At 47.2% G+C, this 24,591-nt stretch overlaps 1 protein-coding gene across 4 annotated transcripts in view; it reads right to left on the bottom strand.

The window, feature by feature from the left end:
- The window catches only part of Dip2a (disco interacting protein 2 homolog A), a 78,228-nt gene that overhangs the window by 14,379 nt on the left and 39,258 nt on the right, over positions 1 to 24,591 (bottom strand). For all 4 annotated transcript variants that reach the window (XM_075979911.1, XM_075979912.1, XM_075979914.1 and 1 more), the window contains 17 exons: positions 23,390 to 23,500; positions 20,988 to 21,111; positions 20,575 to 20,684; positions 20,082 to 20,184; positions 18,542 to 18,606; positions 18,299 to 18,392; positions 17,264 to 17,383; positions 15,139 to 15,253; positions 13,751 to 13,890; positions 10,649 to 10,785; positions 9,569 to 9,649; positions 8,803 to 8,930; positions 4,319 to 4,433; positions 3,089 to 3,290; positions 2,241 to 2,350; positions 2,084 to 2,164; positions 671 to 794 (listed from right to left, as the gene is read on the bottom strand). In XM_075979911.1, the coding sequence (XP_075836026.1) occupies positions 671 to 794; positions 2,084 to 2,164; positions 2,241 to 2,350; positions 3,089 to 3,290; positions 4,319 to 4,433; positions 8,803 to 8,930; positions 9,569 to 9,649; positions 10,649 to 10,785; positions 13,751 to 13,890; positions 15,139 to 15,253; positions 17,264 to 17,383; positions 18,299 to 18,392; positions 18,542 to 18,606; positions 20,082 to 20,184; positions 20,575 to 20,684; positions 20,988 to 21,111; positions 23,390 to 23,500 (1,960 nt within the window). The remainder of the gene's footprint in view (positions 1 to 670; positions 795 to 2,083; positions 2,165 to 2,240; positions 2,351 to 3,088; positions 3,291 to 4,318; positions 4,434 to 8,802; positions 8,931 to 9,568; positions 9,650 to 10,648; positions 10,786 to 13,750; positions 13,891 to 15,138; positions 15,254 to 17,263; positions 17,384 to 18,298; positions 18,393 to 18,541; positions 18,607 to 20,081; positions 20,185 to 20,574; positions 20,685 to 20,987; positions 21,112 to 23,389; positions 23,501 to 24,591) is intronic.

Genomic DNA, 24,591 nt, shown 5'->3' with positions numbered 1-24,591 from the left:
TTCGTTCCAACCTTGCTGTGTCCTAAAGCAGTGGCTCTCAACCTGTGCGTCTCAACCCTTCTGGGGTTGAATGACCTTTTCACAGGGGTCACATATCAGATCTACTGCAGATCATAATCATATTTACATCATGATTCATAGCAGTAGGAAAATTACAGCTATGCAGTAACAATGAAAACAATCTTGTGGCTGGGGCCAGCACAACATGAAGGACTGTATTAAGGGGACACAGCATCAGGAAGGTTGAGAACCACTGTCCTAAAGTGGTTAAACGATCAGTGGGAAAACGATCTTAGAGAAGAGGGTTAGGTTAGTGAAACTCTCCAGTTTGAGCTCGAGTAGGAAGGGACAATATGAACCAGTATCTCTCCAAGGAAACACAACTACACTTCAAATTCTAGCTCTGCTCAGAGTAGCCAGTGCAATGGCTGCCCTTCACCCCACCCCTTGTTCTAAGATGTCGTGCCCGGAAGGGTGAGAATCCAGCTCTAGAGGAAGACACACAGGATAAGCCTGAGCACCTGCCACTCTGATAGCAAAAAACACTACCAAGACCAGTAGGAACAAAGGCCCCGCCCAAAGGGCTCATAGTGGCGCTGGCATCACAAGAGTAGGGAGTAGCTGAGCTCCATTCACAAAGGCCAGGAGAGGGTCTTGGGGGTGCATTTACCTGGGGGATAGACCAAAGCCACGTGGTCCCCAGCATCCAGTCGCCCCTTCTCCATGAGAGCAGCAGCCACTCTCTCGGCCCTTTTGTGCAGTTGGATACAGGTTGCAGTGCTGGTGACTGTGCCCTGGAGAAGAATCAAGTACATTGGTGTGCTGATGTCTTCAGACAGGAGAATGTCTGCTCTGGAACCTATGTGCATCCTTCTGCACACTGGGTTCCTGTGCTCAGCAATCAAATCATGCCAATGCTAGGCAATTCTGGGGTCTGTATTACAGATGCTTGTAGCAGAGGGTTGGGCATCTCTGCGTGGGTAAACACTTCACTGGTACCTGCCAGAGCCAAAGACTGTATAAAGCCAGAATACTCATGCCTGGAATCCATCTGAATCCTGAATCCTTTCCCAGAGATCTGTCTCACTGGCTTCCCCACTCAGAGCCTGCAGGACGTTGCCCCCAATGCCTGTCCAGAGCCAGCACCCATCACTTCCCTTCTCTCCACTGGCCTGGAGGCTCTTCCCACAAGCTGACGACATCTTTGTTTGACAATCACGATCTGCCAGCATGACTTAGAATTCAACTATCAGATGGAAGTTTACTGAGACACCAGGAAGCAAGACCTGAGAAACCTGAGTTTTTAGCAGGAAGACTGTCTACTGTTTAAACACAGTGGGCGTCAGTAAATGCTCTGACTGTGCCTGCACTTGAAGCTGCGAAAGGAAGGTGAAGAGTTGAAGGCCAACCTCGCATCTATACCAAGAGCCTACCAGATAAAATTAAATAAAAAAGTGAAGCTCTGTGTGAGCAAAGAGTACCAGGGTCGAGCTTGCACTTTCTGAGATCATGGGACCTGCCCTTGGTGACAAAAATCGAGGTCTCTTAAAGCATGTTTGATGACGCTGGCAGGGGACTCACACGGGGTCTTCCCAATGCTTGTTTCTGTAACCTTGCCATGGGAATCTTACAGAATCCCCTCTGGATTCCAGGCATTCTGAGCGTGGTGTAGAGCATTAACAGGCTTGCAGGCCACATGACAGTGATTTCTCAGCCACAAAGCGAAACCAGTTTGGAGCAGCAAATAGTGTTTGTCATTTCAAAGATCTAAGCAAATGTACAAAGCCTGAATGCAAAAGTTTTACCACATAAACATTTCCTTTTAGTTCATAAACCTGAGTATTTACAAAGATACAGTTCCTAATAAGAAAAGAGAGCCAACAAAACTTTCCAGATAAATATAAAATCAACAGAAGGACTTTGTGTCAACTGCACAAAGCTCAGGTCTCTACAAGAAGAGTAACAGGCAGAGAGAATAATGCCACAGAAGGGCCCAAAATCTAATAGCGCTCTATTGTCCCAACAACAATTAGGAGGACTTGGAAATGACAAACTGGAAAGACCCCCAAAGTCCTGCACTTACCTTGGCGTTCAGCAGCAAGAACAGCGGGTGGTCAGGTGTGGTATGAGCTCGCCACTGCAGCACATCCGCCAGGAACAGGAACTGCACAGAGAGGATGGTTCAGCTCCTCCACAGTATCCTGGATACCACCCGCCCCTCCCCGGGAGCTGCCCAGTACCTTCCGAGCCTGGTCACTATCCTCCAGGTGGGCCAGCTCTCTCCCAGACGCCTGCGCAATCCTTTTTCCAGCAACCAGGTTCCCAACAATCATCGAGGCTGGTCCAACCTCTACAAATTCCAAAAGACAAGGTGGGAACTTCTAATCCGTAACTGTCACATGACACTACTTATATATAACACTTGTTATTTTGAAACATATCTGAATTGGGTATTTAACTCTTTTCTTAAAATGTAAAAAATATTCAGATCACTCTTAAATACAAACTATATTATATAACATTTCTTGAGATGTTAACCAAGTAATTAGTTTTTTATGGCTTTACTATATTTTATGTATAAATCAGAGTTCTTGAAGTGTGTTATACTTACTGATATTTCATATAGTCGATAATCAGTAAAGGTTAGCTTTTCCTATTTATAGAACCAAAGCAATGACAAACTGAGTATGATAGTTAAACTGGCCTTTACACTTAGTTTTGTGTTAAATAAGACAAAGGAAACTGACCTTTGAGAAACTTCCATTCTAGCAACCTCATGGTGACCAGAGGCTCCTTGGATTCCAGAGCCCATGTCTGCTTACAGACATCATTTCTACCTCCAAGAAGCCACCCTTGAATTTGCCATTAAAACTGGTTCCTAACAGGCAGATAGAACCATCAGGCAGGTGCACCAGCAACATCCCCTTCTGTGGACCAAGAGCTGGTGCATACCTACCCCATCCTTAACCCCAGGCCCAGAGAGGTGGGTACTCATTATTGTAAGATCCAGTGTGGCTGTACCCCTCGCCAGGACTGCAGTCGACATCAATTCTAAGGCCAGACAATCTTATTATTAGATATAACTAACCTGGCTGCTTCTGGCGCGGCTTGGGAAGGTTGGTCACACAGGTATGAGGGCACATCAACACATTACACGGGTGTAGCATCCCTTCCAGAAAACGCTGCTTGGTTTCAGAAATGTGAATTCCTCCGAGAGGAGCCTTGGGCAAGGTGTTGGCAGGAACCAGGGCCAAACAGTACACACCCACCTGGTGGATGCTGTCAATGGCCTGGAAGGCAAGAACTCTGCTGAGCACAAGCTACCAGCCCAGGACGGGGAGAGCTGGAAGGGGACACCACACCACAGAACACTGAGGTACAGAGGTCCAGGAGGTAGAGCCACCCTTAAAACATCTCATGAAGTAAAGAAGACGGAGAGTGTGCCTATTTCTACCATAAGACACACAAACACATAAGACTATGTAACTGTTTTTATTAAAAACACAAGGCTCAGTTGCTACAAAAGCATAGTGAGGCTTCTAGTTGGGAAGAGGTGAACCAAAGATAACAGAAGCTAGACATCCTGAACTTGGAATTATGTTTATATTTCAATTACAACCAACTTGTGTATAAAAAGCAATCCCTGTGACTGAAAGTAAAGAGAATATACTCAGTCAGAATTTAGCTAGCAGCATAGTTCAGAGGCTCGGTTTAATATGGCTTTAAACAGTCTCGATAGTTGATCCCCAGGGAGAAGAACCATGTGAGCTGTTCCCGGCTCTCCAGTCTGGGTCAGCATAAACACCAAACTTGTGAGACTCTGGGGCCAGGGGCCAGAAGTCATTGAGTGACACCGCCTGGCTGTTAGCCATCACACCGACAGGACAGCGGCTTAAAACCGTATGGTCTTGAGTTTGATCCAAGCCTCCAGATCCACTGAACCGAGACACAAGACATGTCTACAAATGCAAGGTCAAGCCAGATTGAGGAAATACCACCCCATAACCTATTTTCTCAAAATCGCCACAAAAATGACAGGGGCATCAAACCTAGTAACCATCAGATAGTTGGGGAAATCTGAACCGTTAGTTTTAAGATGTGTTAGCAGTATTTCTGTTAACCGGTACACAGGAAGCAGAGTGATGGGAGTGTGGGGCCACTATATTTTGTTTTTACTTGATGAATCTGAAATGCTCTATAACAAAACAAAGCCCGGCCTCTCTGACTTTCATGGCATATATATCCGGTTCCCTTTTTACTGTCTGTCATCCAATAAGTCTCCACACGCTGAGAATAGCGACCATCCCGGCAAGCCCACCTGTAGCACACGGCTCATCCACTGGAAGCTGTCTTCCTCCGAAGCGTCAGGCCGCTGTTCAGCCACCAAGACAATCCGGTCATCGTGCAGCACAGTCACAGAGAACACGGCAATCCTGAGAGAAGACAAAGGTAAGGTGGCTATACCGAAGTGCAGTGCCCACCTCTCAGTCAGAGCTGCACAGAAGGCGCCAAGCGCTGTGCAGTCAACACGTGACTTCCTGCAAACACATAGCGTGACCTGCCGCCCTGAGCTCCAGGATCACAGCCGAAACAGTTTCAGCTCACAAAGCAGACTGCAGTTTCCCCTCCCTCCTCTCCTTCCAGTCCCCACCACCTCCACTTCCCCCAGTCCACTCCTCCTCCATTCCTTCCCTGGATAGATCAACTGCCTTGGCCTATCAAGCTGCAGTGAGGTTAGGCACTTCCTCTCCTGTTAAGGCTGGACTAGGACAAGACATGAGTCTCCCTGTAAAGTGGAAATTTTCTTAATTCTAATGTTAATGTACCATTTCCTTGTGAACAACTCTTTTTTTTTTAAAGATTTATTTATTAAGTATACAATATTCTGCCTCCATGTATGCCCACATATCAGAAGAGGGTGCCAGATCTCATTACAGATGGTTGTGAGCCACCATGTGGTTGCTGGGAATTGAACTCAGGACCTCTGGAAGAGCAGTCAGCGCTCTTAACCACTGAGCCATCTCTCCAGCCCCCGTGAACAACTCTTTAAACGGTTTCCTTTGTAAACAAAAGATCAAATCCTTCAATAATGAGTTAACATTAATTGTGACTGATATATCTGGATTTGTTTCTATTACCTAACTTTACAGATTTCAATAAGTCCTCTTCCATTTATTTTTTTCCCCCTAAGGACCAAAGAGATGGCTCAGAGGTTGAGTCCTGGCAGTTCTTCCAGAAGCCCCGGGTTTGATGCCATGCAACTACATGGCAGCCAGTGATCTGTAACTCCAGTCCCAGGGGATTGAATACCTTTTTCTGGACTCTATGGGCACCAGGCACACATATGGTACACAGGCATGCATGCAAAATATCCAAGCACATAAAATACAAATAAATCAATTTAAAAATATGTTCTAATCCCTGTATTTTGTCTGTTTTCCTACAGCATGTACATCTGGCAGCACTTGTACGGTCAGAGGAAAACTTTCAGGGGTCAGCTCTCGTTGTGCACCATGTAGGCTCCAGGACTAAACTCTCTTCCTCCTCCCTCCCTCCTTCCTTTCTTGTGTTTGTGTGCATGTGTGTTCACATGCACATGTGCTGTTCTTTGTTTGTGTATGTATTTGCACAGCACCTTCTTTACTGTTTGGACTAGCTGAGAAGTTGGGTTTCCCCACCAAAGCCCTTATACCAAAATGTCTACAGCTCTAATTCTGCATCATCACAGATACATGTTTTCTTTTTTTTCTTTTAATCATATCCTTTAATTAATTATAACAGGGTTATTAGAATATCAATGACTTAAAGGCTTTAGTTTTTATAATGCTATGATAATTAGTGTTCAGAAGATCCTTTTATGAATACAGGACTCTTTAAATATTTATGTTTTCTTATCATCTCCTAAAGCTAGTATGCCCACATATTCTGTAACATAACATATACCCCCCACTACCATATTATATCACCCAGCAAGCTTTTCTCAATGTTGTCTTTCTGCCATTCTTACAGCATTTCTAGATTCACTTCCCTAATGTGCTGTCTGTCTAAGCTTTTCAATATGGAATTTATTGTGACAAAACTTCTGAAATCCATCTGCCTTGGACCCCACAAGTTAAGGGACAATATAGATAGGCACTGTGCTATTTGGCTTTTTGTCAACTTGTGAAAGAAAGAGAGAGAGAGAGTTTTGAAAGGAATAAGGAAAAGGGAAAAGGGGTGGGAGAGAGGAAGGGAATCCAGTTGGCAGCTCAGGAGGGTGCACATGGAGCTGGAGAACTGTCTGCAGGATTGGGAAGCTGGCACCCTGTAGATGCCGGCCCAGCTGTTCTTACTTGGTAAGCCACGGGGATACTGAACAGAAGGTGACAGACTCCCAACCATCCCGGAACTGATCTGCTAAGGTGGCAGAGCAATGTTTTCAAGTTCTAAACTAAATTGTATGCCTATGATACAGGCTAGGGTTATCTGGGAAGAGGGAACCTTGACTGAGAAAATGTCTCTATGAGATTGGCTTGAAGGCAAGTCTTGATTAATGACTGATGTGAAAAGGTCCCTAGGCATGTGGTCCTGGGCTGTATTAAAAAGCAAGCTGAACCAGACATACACAGCAAGCCTGTAGGTAGTGTTCCTCCGTGCTTTCTGCTTCAGCTCCTGCCCCCAGGTCTCTTCCTTGAGCTCCTGCCCTAACTTTCCTGTGATGAATTGTAAGGTGAAGGATGAGATAAACCGTTTGCTCCCCAGGTTGTTTTGGTCATGGCATTTATCATAGGCATACAATTTAGTTTAGAACTTGAAAACATTGCTCTGCTACTTTAGCAGATCAGTTCCGGGATGGTTGGGAGTCTGTCACCTTCTGTTCAGTATCCCCATGGCTTACCAAGTAAGAACAGCTGGGCCGGCATCTACAGGGTGCCAGCTTCCCAATCCTGCAGACAGTTCTCCAGCTCCGCGTGCACCCTCCTGAGCTGCCAACTGGATTCCCTTCCTCTCTCCCACCCCTTTTCCTTATCCCTTTAAACTCTCTATTTCTTTACTCTGGAGCAGTTTCTTAACCTGATTTTTTTTTAGATTATTCATAATGTTCATTCATTGAGGTGCCTGTATTCCTCAGGTCCCAGGAAGGGAGAAGCAGGCTACCCTGTCTGCAGAACAAGATCACCCACATCAGTAAGTCACTTGGGCTGGCCTGACCTTATCAAGGTACTTCCTCAGGCACAGCAAGATGTGAAGAAGCAGTCTCCACAGCTCATTCAGAGCCAGAGAGTATACATCCCCGATGAGAATTCCCAGGGACATCTCTACCTCTAGCACCTGAGCTTCAGGGGACAAACCCTTAGCAAGGCATGTGTGCCCCAGGTTACTACCACCTTTTGCCCGCTTGGTACGACTCCATGATTATTTCTTCAGTGGATGTTCGAAGGAAGGGCCTGGCCTGTCTTATGGGTACACTAAAGTTATAAAAGGGGCGGGGGATAGACACATGCCGCACACCGCGCCCCCCATCTGCGCTCTATGCGCTAGAATCCAGTTCGCAAGCTTCGGGCAAGGGGCTGGAGGTTGAGGAAACACACGCAGAGACAGACCGACACACGGACCTCCAATGGCTGGTACAAAAGCCCTTCTTTAATAGCACCAGGGAGGCTTAAATACCCTGCAGTCAATGGCCAACAGAAAGCCCATCCTCTGATCCTCTAGACAAAGCACAGCTTTTAGTAACTTCAATTAGAAGGTTCTAGCAGGGAAGAGCAGCTGAAGGCCAGGACTCAATTAGTCCCAACAGAGACACCCTTTGGAGAAGAACAAAACTTTAAAGGCAGTTGGCTGTACAGACCAAAAGGAAAAGAGCTTCCTCTAGAACAAAGAACTCAGGGGGTGGGAAGAGTTAGACAAAAATCCCTTCTCAGCCCTTTCCCCACGAAGTCACAGGCCCAGAGGTACAGATCGTCTGCTCAACAGACATGAGAGTCTCTAAAGTCGTTACTTAACAACACAGAAAAGCTGAGGACATTTTTATTATAGAAGCAATGAATATGTTGTGTCTCCCAAAACCTTCTTAGAAAACAGTTTGCCCGCAGTAGTTCACACAGTGACACTCCTCTTTTAATCAGCACGTATGAGACGACGAGGAAGCTGGAATCTACTCATTTCTAGCAGCTGGGATCCCTTTGTCCTTTACCCAATCATGTATGTGGACCTTACTCTCTTTTTGAAAAATATTTTTTTTTTGTTTTGTTTTTCGAGGAAGGGTTTCTCTGTGTAGCCCTGACTGTCCTGGAACTCACTCAAACTCAGAGATCTGCCTGCCTCTGCCTCCTGAAAACTGTGATTAAAGGCATGTGCCACTACCACCCAGCCTCTTTTTGAAATTTTAATTAATTTATTTGTTCTATATGGATGTTTTGCCCGCATATACGTCTATGTACCACGTGTGTGCCTGGTGCCAGAGGAGGCCAGAATAGGGTGTTAGATACCCTTGAACTGGAGGTATGCCTTCCTAATGGGTGCTGGAACTGAACACAGGTCCTCTGGAAGAGCAGCCAGTGTTTTTAACTACTGAGTCATCTCTCCAGCCCCAGACTTTACTTTCTTAAAGAACTGAAGAAACACTTTAAGACAAAGACATTTAACTCTGCTATCATTAATGCAAATACTTTTCTTTTTCTTTGGGTAACTTTTCTGATAAACATAAATTTTTAAATTTTGCAAATTCAGGTTAACTGGCTTTTCTGTTCTACAGAGACGTCCCAGATTTTAGGTACAGAAGAAATCTGCGACCCGAGTGCAGGGTCTACAGTGCATCACCTGCCTCTGTAGACAAACTTCATGGGCTCCACGGCCAGGGCAGTGGCTACAATGTCATCTGCATTATGTCTGCGCACGCCTACAACCATCAGCCCGTCCAGCTTGCCCACGACGAAGACCAGGTTATCCTGAGAAAAGGGTGTGGTCAGGCCTCAGGAGAAGGATTTTTGATAGGACAAAGAAACCAGCACCTCACACGGGATTAAAAAAAAAAAGTGATTGACTTCATGACTTGGTCGGGTGGAAAAGACTATGTGGGTTCGGTGGTACTAAAGGATGGGAAAGGGGGTCAAGGCAGAGGGCGAGAGAGTTGTGGGTGAGGACGTGAAGACCCGAGACTGCAGCAAGGCAAGGATCCTGGGGTATTGAGTGGCCCGTGAGCTAGGTGCAGCTACAGACAGGACCATATTACGCCACCGATACTAAGCAGTCCTGGAATGCAGACACCCACCAAGGGAGCACTCCCCTCCCTAAGCTGTGACAGCCAATGTTTCTGGGGAAGGATAAAGAAAATCATCTACCCGAGAAAAGGTGGGCCAAGACGCCACAGAATATATTCATTTTAACTTATTTAAAACATCAAAACTGGAAGAAAATGATAAAAATGGAAACGCCTGTGGCTGGAGAAGCACTGCATGCAGGTGAGGAACGGGTAAGGGTGGCTGCAGAGAACCAAGGGTGTCAGGGACAAGAGCACATTTGCAGTGAAGTCTTCCTGCTCTCCACCAGCATTCTCGGCTGACGGACAGGTACAGGTCATACTCACAGGCCCAATGAATCCCAGAAGGCCCGTCCTGGTGAAAGGCCGGTCAGACACGGGGACTCCATCTGCAGTGACCGGGACGGTCTACCAGAAGGGGAAAGAGGGTGTCAGACAGCAGGCAACTCAGTGACTACCAGAAAGGTAAGGGGGGCAAGCAGTAGAACTCAGCAACAGCCAGACCAAGAGTAGGCACGTGCCTTCAAAATGTCTCTAGTTGAAGAAGCCCGGGGGTGCAGGGTTTAAGGACAAAACCCACACTTCCATCAGTGCTCAAGAGGGAAGGTATCAGTGAGGGAGCTAGAGCGGCCTGGCAGTGTCTGGCTGCTTGCAGAGCTTAGCGGCATTTTCTAAACACTACAGGGCAGCTATTTCTTATTTAGCCTGTGTCTTAGTTATTTTAGTTTTATAGTTTGCACAAACATTAATTGTTTTGGTTAATACATCTGGACCACAGTCTGGGCCACGGACAGTTCCAAAAGCACTGCCAAGGCAGATGTGGCTATTGGTGGGTGGAAGGCTGGAAACTGCCCAAACAGGTACAAAATATTAGAGCCAGGCAGTGGTGGTGCATGCCTTTAAACCCAGCACTTGGGAGGCAGAGGCAGGCGGATCTCTGTGAGTTCAAGGTCAACCTGGTCTACAAGAGCTAGTTCCAGGACAGACTCCATAAAGCTACAGAGAAACCCTGTCTGGAAAAAAAAAAATAGAGTTAGGACCAGATGGCACTACCTTGGTCATTCCACTAGTCGTTTCAAATACCACAAAGCGCCTGCGGCCCAGGGTTTAATGTTCTATAGAAAAAAAGACTCCCAGGGCACCTGGTCTTTGCAGCATTTTCTCATCTTGACTGCCCTACTGTGTGGATATACCACCTAAGCAGGACCTGTCCTTCTAAGACGTATTATGAATAACAAGGATCATAATGTGAACCCAATTGAGGTCCTAATTAGATCTTCTTGATCGGAGCACAGGAATAGCTCTGGGTCCCCACAGCGTCTTGTAGGCTCTCTGCCTATACCCTTGGGCCCAGGGTATAGGGCCCAAGATTGATTTCAAGATAAAGATTAGGAAAAGGATACAAACCTCAAAGACATTCTTTGTGATTCCAAGCAATCCATAATACGCCGTCCCAGTTGCAACAGAATTGACACAGATTTCTCCAATTTCATCAGTTTTACAAAGGTAAGGGGCGCCATCGACCTTCACAACACACGCACTAGCTAAACAGAGAAAACAATTCAAAATCATTAGGGTATATTTAAATAGATCATTCGCAAAGGCTTACTTGGTCATATATTTGTGGGTGTTTTTGTTTGTTTTGTTTTTGACACAGGGTCTCATCATGAGGCTCTAGCTGGCCCAGAACTCTCTAGGTAGATCAAGCTGACCTGGAGAGCACAGAGACCCACCTGCTTCTGCCTCCCAAGTGATGGGATAAAAGATGCTCACCACCATGCCTGGCATTGCTACTATATTTAACGTTATAGAAATAAGACATTATATGTACAGCAAATCCTTATAAGGAGTGTCATAGCACGGACAATACTAATTAAGTAATTATGTAACCCGCAGGGGCTCAGAAACACACTCTCAGACAAGACGAGCTGCCTAGAAGAGGCTCAGAGCACCTGAGCTGCCTCAACAAGTTGCTCGCCAGCCTGCTAAGATGCCGGTAAGTTGTACAGTGTTTCCAGTTTCCAGCCATTGTGAGCAGGGCAGGCCTTGGTGGTATAGCTGTCCCTGAGTCGTTTCTGCTCCTGTAACTAACCCCAATAAATCTCACCGGTCCACCAAGCTGGACTTTGGTGGTGTCCTTCCCTTGGTCTATTATGGTTCCCTATCTGAGGTGAGTAGGCGTTGGTTCATGTTTCCCCAGGAACAGTGTCGCGTAGACACATCTGACAAGCCCATGCACAAATGAACACCTGTAAGCACAGGTACAGATGTATTGGAGTGTGTGCATATGACTGGGCAGTGTATATGTGTACATGTGCGTGTATGTGTGTGTAGATATATGACTGGGCAGTGTATATGTGTACATGTGTGTATATGTGTGTATAGATATATGACTGGGCAGTGAATACACAAGACAGGTTTGCATTATTATAGCAATAAAGAAAAATGAGCAGAACTCTGAATACCCTTATGTATTCAAAATAAACACCAAGGAGGGGGCGATGGCTGTTCGTAAAGTGCATGCCACATAAGCACGGGGACTGAGTTAAATCCCCAGAACCCATGCTTAAAGCCATGCGTGGGGAGACAGAGACAGGTCATTGAGGCTTGTCCAATCAGATAACTGCGGGCCAATGAGGCCCTCTAATGTTTACAGTGCCTAAGGAACACCACTGGAGGTGGTCCTCAGGCCCCGTGTGCACATACATGTGCACAAGCCAGCATACACATGTATCCTCCTCCACATATAAAGATGATACAAAATAAGTACCAGTCACAATTACTACTTTATAGTAATAAGTAAAAATTATTACTGTATTCTCTGTTTTGATTTTATTGTTTTGTTGTTGTTGAGGCAAGGTCTTACTATGCTGTAGTGGCATTTCGATTGTATTTTAATAAATAAAGCTTGCCTGAAGATCTGAGAGTAAAAGAGCCCCACTGTTCAGCCTTTCAGACCAGGCAGTGGTGATCCACACCTTTAATCCCAGTAGCCATAGTAGTTGACATAGACACCGGGAAGTGCATGCCTTTAATCTCAGTGGTGCACACTGGGAGGAGACATCTCTCAAACACAGTCTCATTCTGAGATTCCTGGAAGCAGGATGGTCAGTTTTGGACTGAGGGCAAGGTAAGAGCCAGTGCCTGGCTGCTTTGTTTTTCAGGTCTTTAGGCTGAACCCCAATTTCAGTCCCAGGCAGGCCTCAAACACAAGATTCCCCTGCTTCAGCCTCCTAAGTGCTGAGATTACCTCTGTCAGCTACCATGCTTTAGGACATGTTTAACCACAGATTCAAGCTTTCTATGAAGAAGTAGAATTAATTACAGGAAGAAATACAGCCCACACTAGTTAAAAGCTGGAACTGAAGATAATTTAAACTTCTATGTTCACTCCAATCAGAACTCTGCCTACACCCAGGGGCCAGTCTACCTAGATCTTCTGTGTCAGGAGGTAGCACCTGCCGCCAAGGCTATCCATGAGACAGGTTAAAAGTTCAAATCTAGGATGCCAGGCAGCCAGGGGACATGTACCTCTAGCAGAAGAGAAGAGAGCTGACATTGGGGGTGATGGGGGATGAGACAAAGCACCCCACCTCTGAAAGTCACAACTGGGTGTCCTGATGAGCCTTCATTGCTAACTTGACACAGCTTAGAGTCCTCTCAGAGGAGAAGCCCCAGCTGAGGAACTGCCTATATCGGACTGATCTGTGGACATGCGTATGATAAACTGTCTAGATTATTAGTTGATGTAGGAGGGTCCACAGCACTGTGGGCAGTGCCTGTCCTCCAGCAGGTGGTCCTGAGCTGCATAAAAAAACTAGCTAAACATGGGCCAGCAATCAGAGTTCCTGCACAGTTTCTGCTTCAGGCTCCTGCAGGTTCCTGCCTTGACTTCCCTCACTGACGGACAGTAGCCTGAAAGTGTAAGCCAGATGAACCCTTCCCTCCTCGATGCTGCTTGTGATCAATGTGTCACGGCGGCACCGGACAGAGGAGTAGGACACCGGTCGTGGTAGGAGGAGGGAGAGCAGGGCGGCTACCAGAAGCTGCAAGGAGAAGTGACCTAAGGGCAGCATGAGCGGCATCCCTGCGGGCTCGAGAGCCAAGCTCTGCCCCTATTCCTCAGTGATGCTTTGCTTCTTTGCGCAAGTCATCATCCCAACACCCCTCCTCACCGCCCTGCCTCAACCCAGTAGGATACGAGGGCCAGCTTCTGCAGGATGCACCTGGGTTGCTTTTTTGTTTTCTTTTTGGAACCCATGGATATTTCTGGGAAGTTTCTACACCTCCTGTCACCACAAGTGCTTGTCACAACCTAGTCAGGTGACCTCATCATCCTGGCATTTACAGCATCAGATTTTCTGAGGCACCTCCACAGAGACTACAGAACATTAAATACCTCCAAAGGCATGAGGCTGAAGGACTCTGCCCGGCAGAGTAGGCAATCTAATGGACCGGGTGCATCTCTGCTCTTGCTGTGTGTCAGTCGGTGCACTGACTGTGTCTTACCTCCAGGCATCACCTGACCAACGTCCTGAACAGTGAGGACCGACAGCTTCTCCTCAGTGTCGACTCTGATCACACCATAGCTCAGGCCATTCATGGACAGGACAGCTTTTCTCGGAGGAGGTCCTCCAAGGTCCGGGGGCCTAGAGAACAAGAGCGCGGGCATGCCTGTGACAAGGGCTATCGCGCCGAGGAGATGGCACTGAGGGCCAGCCTCGGCTGAGGTACAATTCCTCATAAAGCACCTGCTCTGTGTATGGACCTGTCGGAACTGTATGTCCTAAAGCTCATGTCTCTCTGCAGTACGACCTCAATATCTTCTCACTAGAGGCAGGCCCATGACTACAGAGCAAGTGACACCATGTGACCCTGAGACAGGTCATCTATCTGGTTATCTTGTGGCCTTCACATGGAGCTCTAGGGTAGCCAGGTGGGCAGACTAGCTGTTCATGGCCACTGTGCTGCAATGGGCTGTGATACTACACACGTGTAGATCTGGATTAGCTCCACCATTCCTACAAAATAATCCTCCCAGAGCAGATGGAGCCTTTTCTAAGACACGGCCCATCAGTCTGTGAGAGATAAAGATATTACTTTTAATGCTATTACTAAAAATACAGTTTCTTGGAACTTACATATTTATAAGCACACACTACCTGTGTATGAGCACAACACATACATGACCAGAGCCAAGGCAATTCTATTGCAAAGAGTTGAGGGTAGAAATGTCCTCTGCTGTGGTCATGTGACCTGAAACCCCAGAGAATTGTGCTCAAGGGCAGCAAGAACAGGTGATTCATGATGGGGAGAAAAAGTGCCTTTGGGCCTAGCTGTGTTCTGAGAGCAACATGGTATGTTCAGGAAATACAGGAAGGAACCGGAGGCCCAGATACTAGGAAAGTAGCTATGGGTGGAAGTGGGAGGCTCTCGGGGTAGTCTAAGTTATCAGGCGTGACCCAAGGGGAATGGCTGTGAAGGCAGCTTGGGCTTTCCAGGTCAGGCTGGCTGAATGTTAAAGGCCCTCTCCAGCAGACCTCCACAGCCAGCAGAAGCTCTCAGAACAAGAGACTGTGGCTCAGTTATAACTTTTACATATGATCGATTGGGCATGAAATAGCAGGATCTTGACTGAGAAGAGGTGTAAGGAAAATAGCATTGAGAGATTAGTGTACTCCAGGAACCCACTACCCAACTCCCAGCATGGATCTAGACTAGTGAGGGGCACAGAACTCAGGCTGCACCTCTGTTACCCAAGGGAGGCTGGAAGGCTGATGCTAAGTCCTTCTTCAGGATTCCCATAGTTAGAAACTATTACAAACTTGGGGCTATAGGCAACTCTGTCCTTAAGACTCAAATGTGAGTTCTCAAGAGACACCATACAATGTGGTTACCTGCGGATGGCCACTGTTAGTGCCTCAGGAGAGCTGGCACAGGGACAGATGACCTCTGGCCTCAGACCTCTGGACTGGAAGACGTTGAGGAAGGCATCACAGGAAGATATGGACCCTGGGTAAAGCAACAGAAGTGGAGCAAGACAGGTAACTGGAGGACCAGTGAGTCAAGAGCACAGGTCTACGAGGCACCAGGCTGGCCTGGCAGCCATGCTGAGTCCCGCCCCACAGGCCTGTTTTAACAAGATCACTGCTGTAATTCAGCAAGCAACACCTTTTAGAGCAGGAGTGACTGCCGTAAAACACACAAGATTGTTCTCAACCCACCAACGAGAGTCTGGAAGCCTCTAAGAAGAAAGAGGCCTGTTGCTAGTGTTGTGTTTGTTGCTGAGGTCCTGCCCTCTGGACCTTTCCTGGACCAATGATAGGAACAACTCTCGGTGCTTCTGGTTCAGGACCAGCACAGAGCCTGCCAGGTAACTGAGGAGCATCTGCAGCCCAACAAGGCCAGGCCTGGCACTAGATGGCCCACAGCAGAGGGAGTGCATCTCCTAGCAGCAGCCCTGGAGATGTGTGATCTACGCACGGCCCTGAGGATGTCCTGCCTCTCCCTATTCCCTCTCCTTTGGGTACGCGTGGGTCATTCAGGGTGGTGGGCCTTATCAGTGGGTGCTAGAGATGTAAAAACTTGGCAACAGGGAGGCTCTGCCTGTTCCAGGCTCAAATAACTACATCCATGGGGACTCTAGAGTCTCATTATAAACTTCTCCCCACGAGGGTACATAAAAGGCATTTACAGAGGCCTCCGGGCTTCAATTCCTCAGGGAGAGTGGTGTCTCCTAAGAAAAGAAGACAACACATTGTTCCGTGCTACCAAGACTGGGGACAGCATCCTACAGGCCAACACATGAGCTACGAGCTAAGGCCTATGAAGGGAGAGCTAGCTCTGTGGTACCTGGAGGAATGTGGACGGAGAGAGGAGACAGGACAAAGCTATCAGGGCTAACACTGATCCCCAGATGTGGATGGAGAGAGGAGACAGGACAAATCTATCAGGGCTAACAGCAGGCCCTGGAGGGAGCGTTGCGCTCAAGTGAGCCCTGACTGTAGCTGCCTGACGAACAGGAGCTGGGGCAGCTGTGGGCTTGAGCAGGCGTAAGTAGCCATGGGTGTGGAAGGAGATGGCTTGCTTGTCTCAGGTGAGCCCCAAGAGAATGAGAGGCTTTTAGGGGTACTGTGTGCCTGTTCTGTTCTCCTGAAAGGTGGGGTACACAGAAGAATGGGGAGAACAGATTGGTGCTGCAAAAGAAAACTCTTGCTCAACAAGTGTCACTTGAGGCTCTCCTAGAGGACTCCTGACACGGGCCTTAGAAGTCCTGGGCCTAAGAGCTCACCAGACCTACAAAAGCAGCTCCCTTCAGACTGTTATACACAGGAGGGTCCTCAATGCATAGGCCGCAGCCGTGAGGCATTCCCTCAGAAAGACTTAGGGTTGGTCAGTGACATATGGAAGAAGAGTTGGGTCTTCCCCATAAAGGAAGTTGGGGCTGAGAGTCAAATAGGTAGGAGCCTAACACTAAAGACCAGGGGCTCGGGGGGACCATAGCAAATCAGGGACCCTATTTATAGCATAATCTTGTGATCTCTCTTTTTTTTTAAAGATTTTATTTTATTATGTATTCAATGTTCTGCCTGTATGTATGAATGCCTGCTATCCAGAAGAGGGTACTAGATCTCATTACAGATGGTTGTAAGCCACCATGTGGTTGCTGGGAATTGAACTCGGGACCTCTGGAAGAGCAAGCAGTGCTCTTAACCTCTGAGCCATCTGCCCAGCCCAATCTTGTGATCTCTTAAAAATGATAACTTTCATTAAAGGTTTTCAACTGTATTAAAATTGCCTGTAAATTTAGTGTCTTAATAAACATGTATAAGACCCGCCAGTGACTGAGTCATCAACATAGACAACATGTCACAGGACATTATAGGACACTTATCAAAGCGGTGATAAAGCTTTAATTTTGGTCAACAGGTTCTATTTCAACAGGTTGCTAAGTCCTCCTAGAAGTCAAGAACCATGGGAGCAAACACCATCAGGGCACCCTAGGCCACACAGTCTACTCACAGGGGTTAGCGCCATCAGCCACAATCAGCATGCGCAGAGAGCTCAGACAGACGTCCCTCTGCCCTCGCTGTGCCAAGAGGGACCAATGCATATCTCGGGACTTCACCAGGGCGGCCCGGGCTACAAAGAGAAGGGAGTACAGATGTCTCTGTGTCACAAGCCAGGCACCCTAGGTCAGACCCATACAGCTCCCTGATTGTCACCCCAGTCTCTGTGAACCTCTGTGAGCCCTGGTTAGTTGATTATGTGGGCTGTGTTCTTGTGGTGTCCCTGACCCCTCTGGCTCCTACAATCCTTCCTCCCTCTTTTCCATGGAATCCCACGAGTTCCACCTAATGTTGGGCTGTGGTCTGCACCTGCTCCTACAGGGTGCTAGATGAAGCCTCTCTGGTGATAATTACGCAAGGCTCCAATGAGCCAGGATTTGAATGAACTAATTCAGCCTCAAGGAAGTGCAGAGCCCAGCGAACCTCACTCCCTTCAACCCGGCTCTGTCTTCCTCCATAAAACAGGATGCAAGACATTCTGCAGGAGGAATGCTGATTTGGAGGTTTCTGCAGAGTGTGTAGTGTCGCCAGCACCGGCTGGGTGCAGGAGGTCAGAGTCTGGGAAGCTGCTGACCTCTACTGGACAGGACCAAAGGCTGCCCAGGATCCACTCCATCCTGCCTGTCATTGACTGTATCATTTGAACAACAGCCTTGTTACTTCTGGCTTCAAAAGCTCAAACTGCACATTAAAACCATCTCAAATCATCTGACTAGGAATACTGATGTGACCGTGAAGGAAACTTCCAAAGAATAAACTTAGGAGTCCCTGATCTTCCAGTGAGAAGCCCAGCTACTCCACTGCAAGCAGCTTTCCGGGGCTCTGGGCAGATTTGGACCAGGATGGCCTACAGAGACATCCCAATAAGGCTCTCCCACCCCCACCTGCGGTTCTCTATGTTGCCTTCATGTTTTCTTAATTATTAAAGATCAGCTCAGAGACAATTCTTTAAAGAAGGTTGAGACGAGTAATGGAAGCTTTCTGCTACCTTTGTAGGAACACACTTTCTGAATCCAGGAGAGTGGGTTGACCTTCATGAGCGCGTATGGGATGCTGATGACGTGCATCCTATTCATGACACTCTGCAAAAGAGAAACGGGCCGGCTCAGAGGAAAGCAGGATCCATCGGTGCCACGACAAGCAAACCAAACCCAACAAACTGGCATGGCAGCATTTCACGGGCTTGGCGCATCTCTTGTTCCCACCCCAGTCACTAGCAAACAACACTCACTGTTAAGACTCCATGCCACAAACCAGCATCCCTTTTGAAGTCCAGCACATTCGTTAATGTTTCAGCTGAAAGCGGACACAGAAAGTTAAACTGATGAACAGCTCTTTTTAAGTTCTGCCCATTTCTAGAGCGGTCCCAAGAGGAGTGCATAACCGGCACACCAGAGCTTAAGGAAACAGACACGGCACTTCCGGACACCATGCACCAGTTCACACCAAGCTAAACTGTCTGTGCAGACGACTGGAAACACAGCTCTGGGCTGGAGGAGAGAACCATGCCGATCTTCAGTTCAAAAGCACAAGGAACACTACACACACTATGTACATACTACATACAGGAGAAGCTACAGAAAGGTCATCGCACGACCTCATCATTCTCAGTGGCCACCTCTCAGAGTCAAGAGAGACAGGATAACAAACTGCCATGGACACTCTTATTTCTCAGCTTCCTACCCAGAACCCAATTCTCACACCCACAGCCTGCAGTCTTCCTTGCACAAAGCAGTGGCATGCAAGCCAGAAACATTGTTGCACTATGAATGACAATCTCCCGTCCTTGTTAGCTGAAGAGCCAAATTAAGAGGCCATGATGGAAATGATCAGCACTAAGTCTAAAGAACTAATACGAGTTGGCTTTATAGTTCTAACTTTATTTTGAAGATTTATTTATTTAGTATACGGTGCTCTGCCTGCAGGCCTGAAGAGGGTGCCAGATCTCATCATGGATGGTTGTGAGCCACCATGTGGTTACTGGGAATTGAATTCAGGTCCTCTGGAAGAGCAGCCAGTGTTCTTAACCACTGAGCCATCTCTCCAGCCCTAGAGTTCTAACTTTTAAAAGTCATTAACGTGCCTGAAATCCTCCTTCAAATCTCCACAAAGTTTTTCTAATTATGTCCACAAACTAACCCTTGAGATTAAACATTCACATTTTATGTATTTAAATATGTCATTCAGTTTTACCTTTTGCTCAATTTCAGTTTGTAATGTATGAAAACTACTATGAGTTCAATTTTAGATTTTAAAATAATATATTTCCTATTGATCCCCTAAACATACGCAACTATTACCTAGTAATATAAAATAATATGAGTTTAAAATTTAAAGTAAATGGGGGCTGCTTTTTAACAAAGATAATCTAAGATCCTAAAAATTATACTTAAGCATTTGCATGCATGATTGCTCAGGCCACAAATACATTTACTGAAAGTGAACACAGTCGCAGCAAAGGATGTCTTTTTATAACGCACAATGCACTGCCCTTCAGTTCATCCACAACTGATCCAGCCCATTATGCATCAATGAACCACTGGTGCACAAGGCTCACACGCCATAAATTCAGTGTCAGTCAGACTTCCCCAGGCTCTGAAGAGGGGCACCTTATACCCCCCAGTCCTGCACAAGCCACGACTTTCTCCCAAGGGTACCAGGAGAAGCTGTACCCCCTGCTGGGGGCAGCTGCATTAAAAGTTAATGTGCTCTGCACAGCAACAGATGCCTAGCAGGCAGCAAGAGCTGCAACCCTGAATGTACGACCTTACCTTCCATGTATCCGCATGCCTGGGTCAGCGCCTGGCACTGTGCCAGCAGCGATGAATGGGATACGGTGACCCCTACCGTGCTGCCTTCTTTGCTGGTTTTATACTGTAAAATTTCAAGGAAGAAAAATAGCAATATATATTTCTGCAACCACACCAGACAGAGGAGGCTGAGGACTCTGAAGAAGAAGCAGGTGGAGTCCTCTCTCTCTTATTACCATCCAAAGCCTTCTAGCCTAGCTCTTAAGGGACCTGGAGGAGCGCTCACAGCTGCATCCTGCCTGCCTGCATCCTAGGGAGGACAATTAGGGATGAGTCAGGTACGAGGGAAACCTGAAACGACCCAAGTAAGGTTCCATGTGACACTTTATACATCTGGGGTAGATGTGAGACAGGAACACTTGGTCTGAAGACGATTAAGTAGTTATCTGTCTTATAATAACCAGGCCCAAGCCGAGAGGGATGTTATCTGCGCACCAAATGAGCATGTCCTTACTTCAATGTAGGCAGTTCCGGACCCTGTGTCCTGGGCCAGTGGATACCAGTCTTTGGGAGGCTTGGTCAGATGCTTCCCATCAATCACCAGCCAGGCAAGGGGAGGCCAACCTATGACAGTAAACAGGATGGGGGGAAGGCAGTCAGAAGGCTTTGCTCCACATGTGGAACCTGTGCCCAACAGGCAGTCACCAGCCCCGGGGCTGTGGGGGTCAAGTTTTATTTCCATTTCCTTTTACTTAAATAGATATGATTAGGGCAAAACACGTGAAGATACTCAATCACGAAAGCCTTAAGTATCACTTTTGCTAAAGAGCCACCAGGCTCGTGGGGTTTTCTGCACAGCATGCCTAGAAGGCAAAGCCAAGTACCAGTGTAGCCAGAACACAGACCTTCTGAGCCTGGGAACCTCACCTTTGAAAGTCGCCACCTCTCCTGTTGGTGCTTTGGGCAGGCCCTTCTGGCAAGCGTCTGTGGTCAGGGCCAGGGTCACCCCACAGCTGCCAAGGAGAAACCCAACCTGCTGGCTGCCTGCGTCCTGCAGAAGACAGAGCAATGGCAGCAGAGGTGGAGGGGACAAGAGCACTGACCTTCAGAAAACTTACAAAATTGCCCAGGCTTATCATTGGCAGGTTATTTTATTATCGTGAAAATAAGACAATTGTCTTGAAATTTAGAGAGCATTTTTTGTTTTACTTACAGTGAAATATAAAGGTCTAGATAGTAGATTAATTTCGTAAAGCTTATTCTTATAAGTGAAATGTGGAAACATTTTAGTTAACGCTAACACAACAGCAGTGTACACTGAAGCACGTTTGGAGCTCACGGATGACTCCAAAGGTGTGCCCCATCACACTCACACTGTGCGTAACAACACCGCACAGACGGCTCTGGAGGTGTGCCCACCACAGTCACACTGCACACCGCACAGACGGCTCTGGAGGTGTGCCCACCACAGTCACACTGCACACAACACCACACAGATGACTCTGCAGGTGTGCCCACCACAGTCACACTGCACACAACACCACACAGATGACTCTGCAGGTGTGCCCACCACAGTCACACTGCACACAACACCACACAGATGACTCTGCAGGTGTGCCCACCACAGTCACACTGCACACAACACCACACAGATGACTCTGCAGGTGTGCCCACCACAGTCACACTGCACACAACACCACACAGATGACTCTGCAGGTGTGCCCACCACAGTCACACTGCACACAACACCACACAGATGACTCTGCAGGTGTGCCCACCACAGTCACACTGCACACAACACCACACAGATGACTCTGCAGGTGTGCCCACCACAGTCACACTGCACACAACACCACACAGATGACTCTGCAGGTGTGCCCACCACAGTCACACTGCACACAACACCACACAGATGACTCTGCAGGTGTGCCCACCACAGTCACACTGCACACAACACAGATGACTCTGCAGGTGTGCCCACCACAGTCACACTGCACACAACACAGATGACTCTGCAGGTGTGCCCACCACAGTCACACTGCACACAACACCACACAGATGACTCTGCAGGTGTGCCCACCACAGTCACACTGCACACAACACCACACAGATGACTCTGCAGGTATGCCCACCACAGTCACACTGCACACCACACAGATGACTCTGCAGGTGTGCCCACCACAGTCGCACTGCACACAACACCACACAGATGACTCTGCAGGTGTGCCCACCACAGTCACACTGCACACAACACCACACAGATGACTCTGCAGGTGTGCCCACCACAGTCACACTGCACACCGCACAGATGACTCTGCAGGTGTGCCCACCACAGCCACACTGCACACAACACCACACAGATGACTCTGCAGGTGTGCCCACCACAGTCACACTGCACACAACACAGATGACTCTGCAGGTGTGCCCACCACAGCCACACTGCACACAACACAGATGACTCTGCAGGTGTGCCCACCACAGCCACACTGCACACAACACCATACAGATGACTCTGGAGGTGTGCCCACCACAGTCACACTGTGTATAACAACACCTTCTCTTCACTCAGATCTCCTTTTATGCATGACCTGCAATTTCCATCATTTCCTTCAAGCTTTACAAATCTTGAGTTTTCTTTCTAAGAATCATTGTACTCAGTGCCTGGTCATCACACTAGACCCCACGAGATACACAGGTCTTATTTATGTATTTCACTTTCTTGAGCGCTTATTATTTATAAAATTCATGTTGACAATTGCATGAATATAGAAAATAAGTGGGCAGAAATGCCGGATTTTCTAGAACACGTGACTATTCTGCTCAGTATTTTTCAATAATCAGACTACTGATATTCATATCTGAAATGGTATAGCCATCAAGAGCAACCTAGTCCCTCACATTGCCAACTTATGAGTGAGAAACTGCCTGCCACATAAGTGAACAAGAAATGCATGAGAACTCCTGTCCTGTTTATTTGATGTTACAATTAATTCAATAAATAAATCCCCAGAAAAGCTTGTCGAGTCACAAATGCTGTTCACTGGAGGACAAAACACTCATGTTTTCTTTTGGGAAATTCAGACAGATGCAATGACAGCTCTGCCCACCTAAGCACAGCATCTGTGGGCAATGACAGCTCTGCCCACCGGAGAGCAGCATCTGTGGGCAAACTCCTAGCTGCTCTCTATGGCCCTGGGAGGCCTGTTAGAGCCTTGCCCCGTGCCAGCACCTGCTTAAGCCAGCACCCCAGTGTGAGGAGGAAGCTAGTCACCCTGCACCCACAGAGACCTGCAGGGCCACTGCGTCCTGGGCCTGATCCACTTCTGTACCTTTCTTGTCAGTGGTACTTCTATAGGGACAGGAACCAGCTCTGCCAGGAGACACCCATAAAATGCAACCATGAACATTACAGGGTCACTATTTGGAAACACAAGTGCCACCTACAAGAAAAAAGCAACAAAAACTGTGAGGCTCAGGAATGATTGAGACTTTTCATCTTTTAGAATTTCTGTTAGTTAAAGAATAGATAATTTATGGGTTTTTTTTCACATTTACTTCAGAAAACCTAATTTTGATCAAGGATACATAGAGATAACCTGTCTCAAAGAAAATCTGATGTCAAAATTCATTCTTGCCCTTCAAATTTCCTCATTCATGTAACTTTGAGTAAGCAGTTGTAGGTGGCAGCCTTTACTACACTCGGAACAAAAACGTTTAGAGCTGTAGGCCAAGGCCTTTCAATGCACGCAGACTGAGAGCCAGATCTCACACCCATCTGCTGACAGGCACTGACATCCACAGCCCCATCACCAGGTTTGGTGGCGAGTGTCATAACCTACTATGTCAACTTGCTCGTCCAAATTTTTTGAAATACTTCTTCCCTTGCATTCTATTTTTTAAAAAATATTTAGGTGTCTAATTTGTTTCCTATAATCATATAAATCTTTATTTGGGTTCACCATAATCCCAACTGTCACTAAAAAATACTATCTGAGCAGGGCAGTGGGGGTACACGCCTTTAATCCCAGCACTCTGGAGGCAAGCGGAGCTCTGTGAGCCTGAGGCCAACCTTGTCTACAGATCAGGACAGCCAGGGCTACACAAAGAAACTCTGACAAAAAAAAAAGAGAGAGAATTGCAAGACCCAGATATAATAACTGGTCTTGTGATCATACGGATTAAGCCAGAATAGCACTTAACTGAGAGCCTTTGAGACGACAACAGTGGCTTACCTTAGCCCTCAACTTGTAAAACAAAATTTAAGCTGTATCTATTTACCTTCATTTTGTACTTCCGGTTTACAAGCTGCATATCTACCAAGTTTGTTGACAAGAAACCCTTTCCTCCTAAAGATGATTTAACAGTGGATGCCTCAGCTATAATTGTGAGACAAGACATTTGGTAAAGAAAGGGTGTTTGGGTGGAATCCACTCTGCAGACGGATGTTTATGCACTCTGGACATTATCATAGCAGCTTGAGTTTTCCAGCTGACTGGTAGGAAACTGAACTCAGGACCTCTGGAAGAACAGC

Source organism: Microtus pennsylvanicus, chromosome 7 (genome assembly GCF_037038515.1).
Source record: "Microtus pennsylvanicus isolate mMicPen1 chromosome 7, mMicPen1.hap1, whole genome shotgun sequence".
NCBI classification, from domain to species: Eukaryota; Metazoa; Chordata; class Mammalia; order Rodentia; family Cricetidae; genus Microtus; species Microtus pennsylvanicus.
The sequence above is the reverse complement of the archived record's forward strand: the minus strand, read 5'-3'. Positions and strand labels throughout refer to the sequence as shown.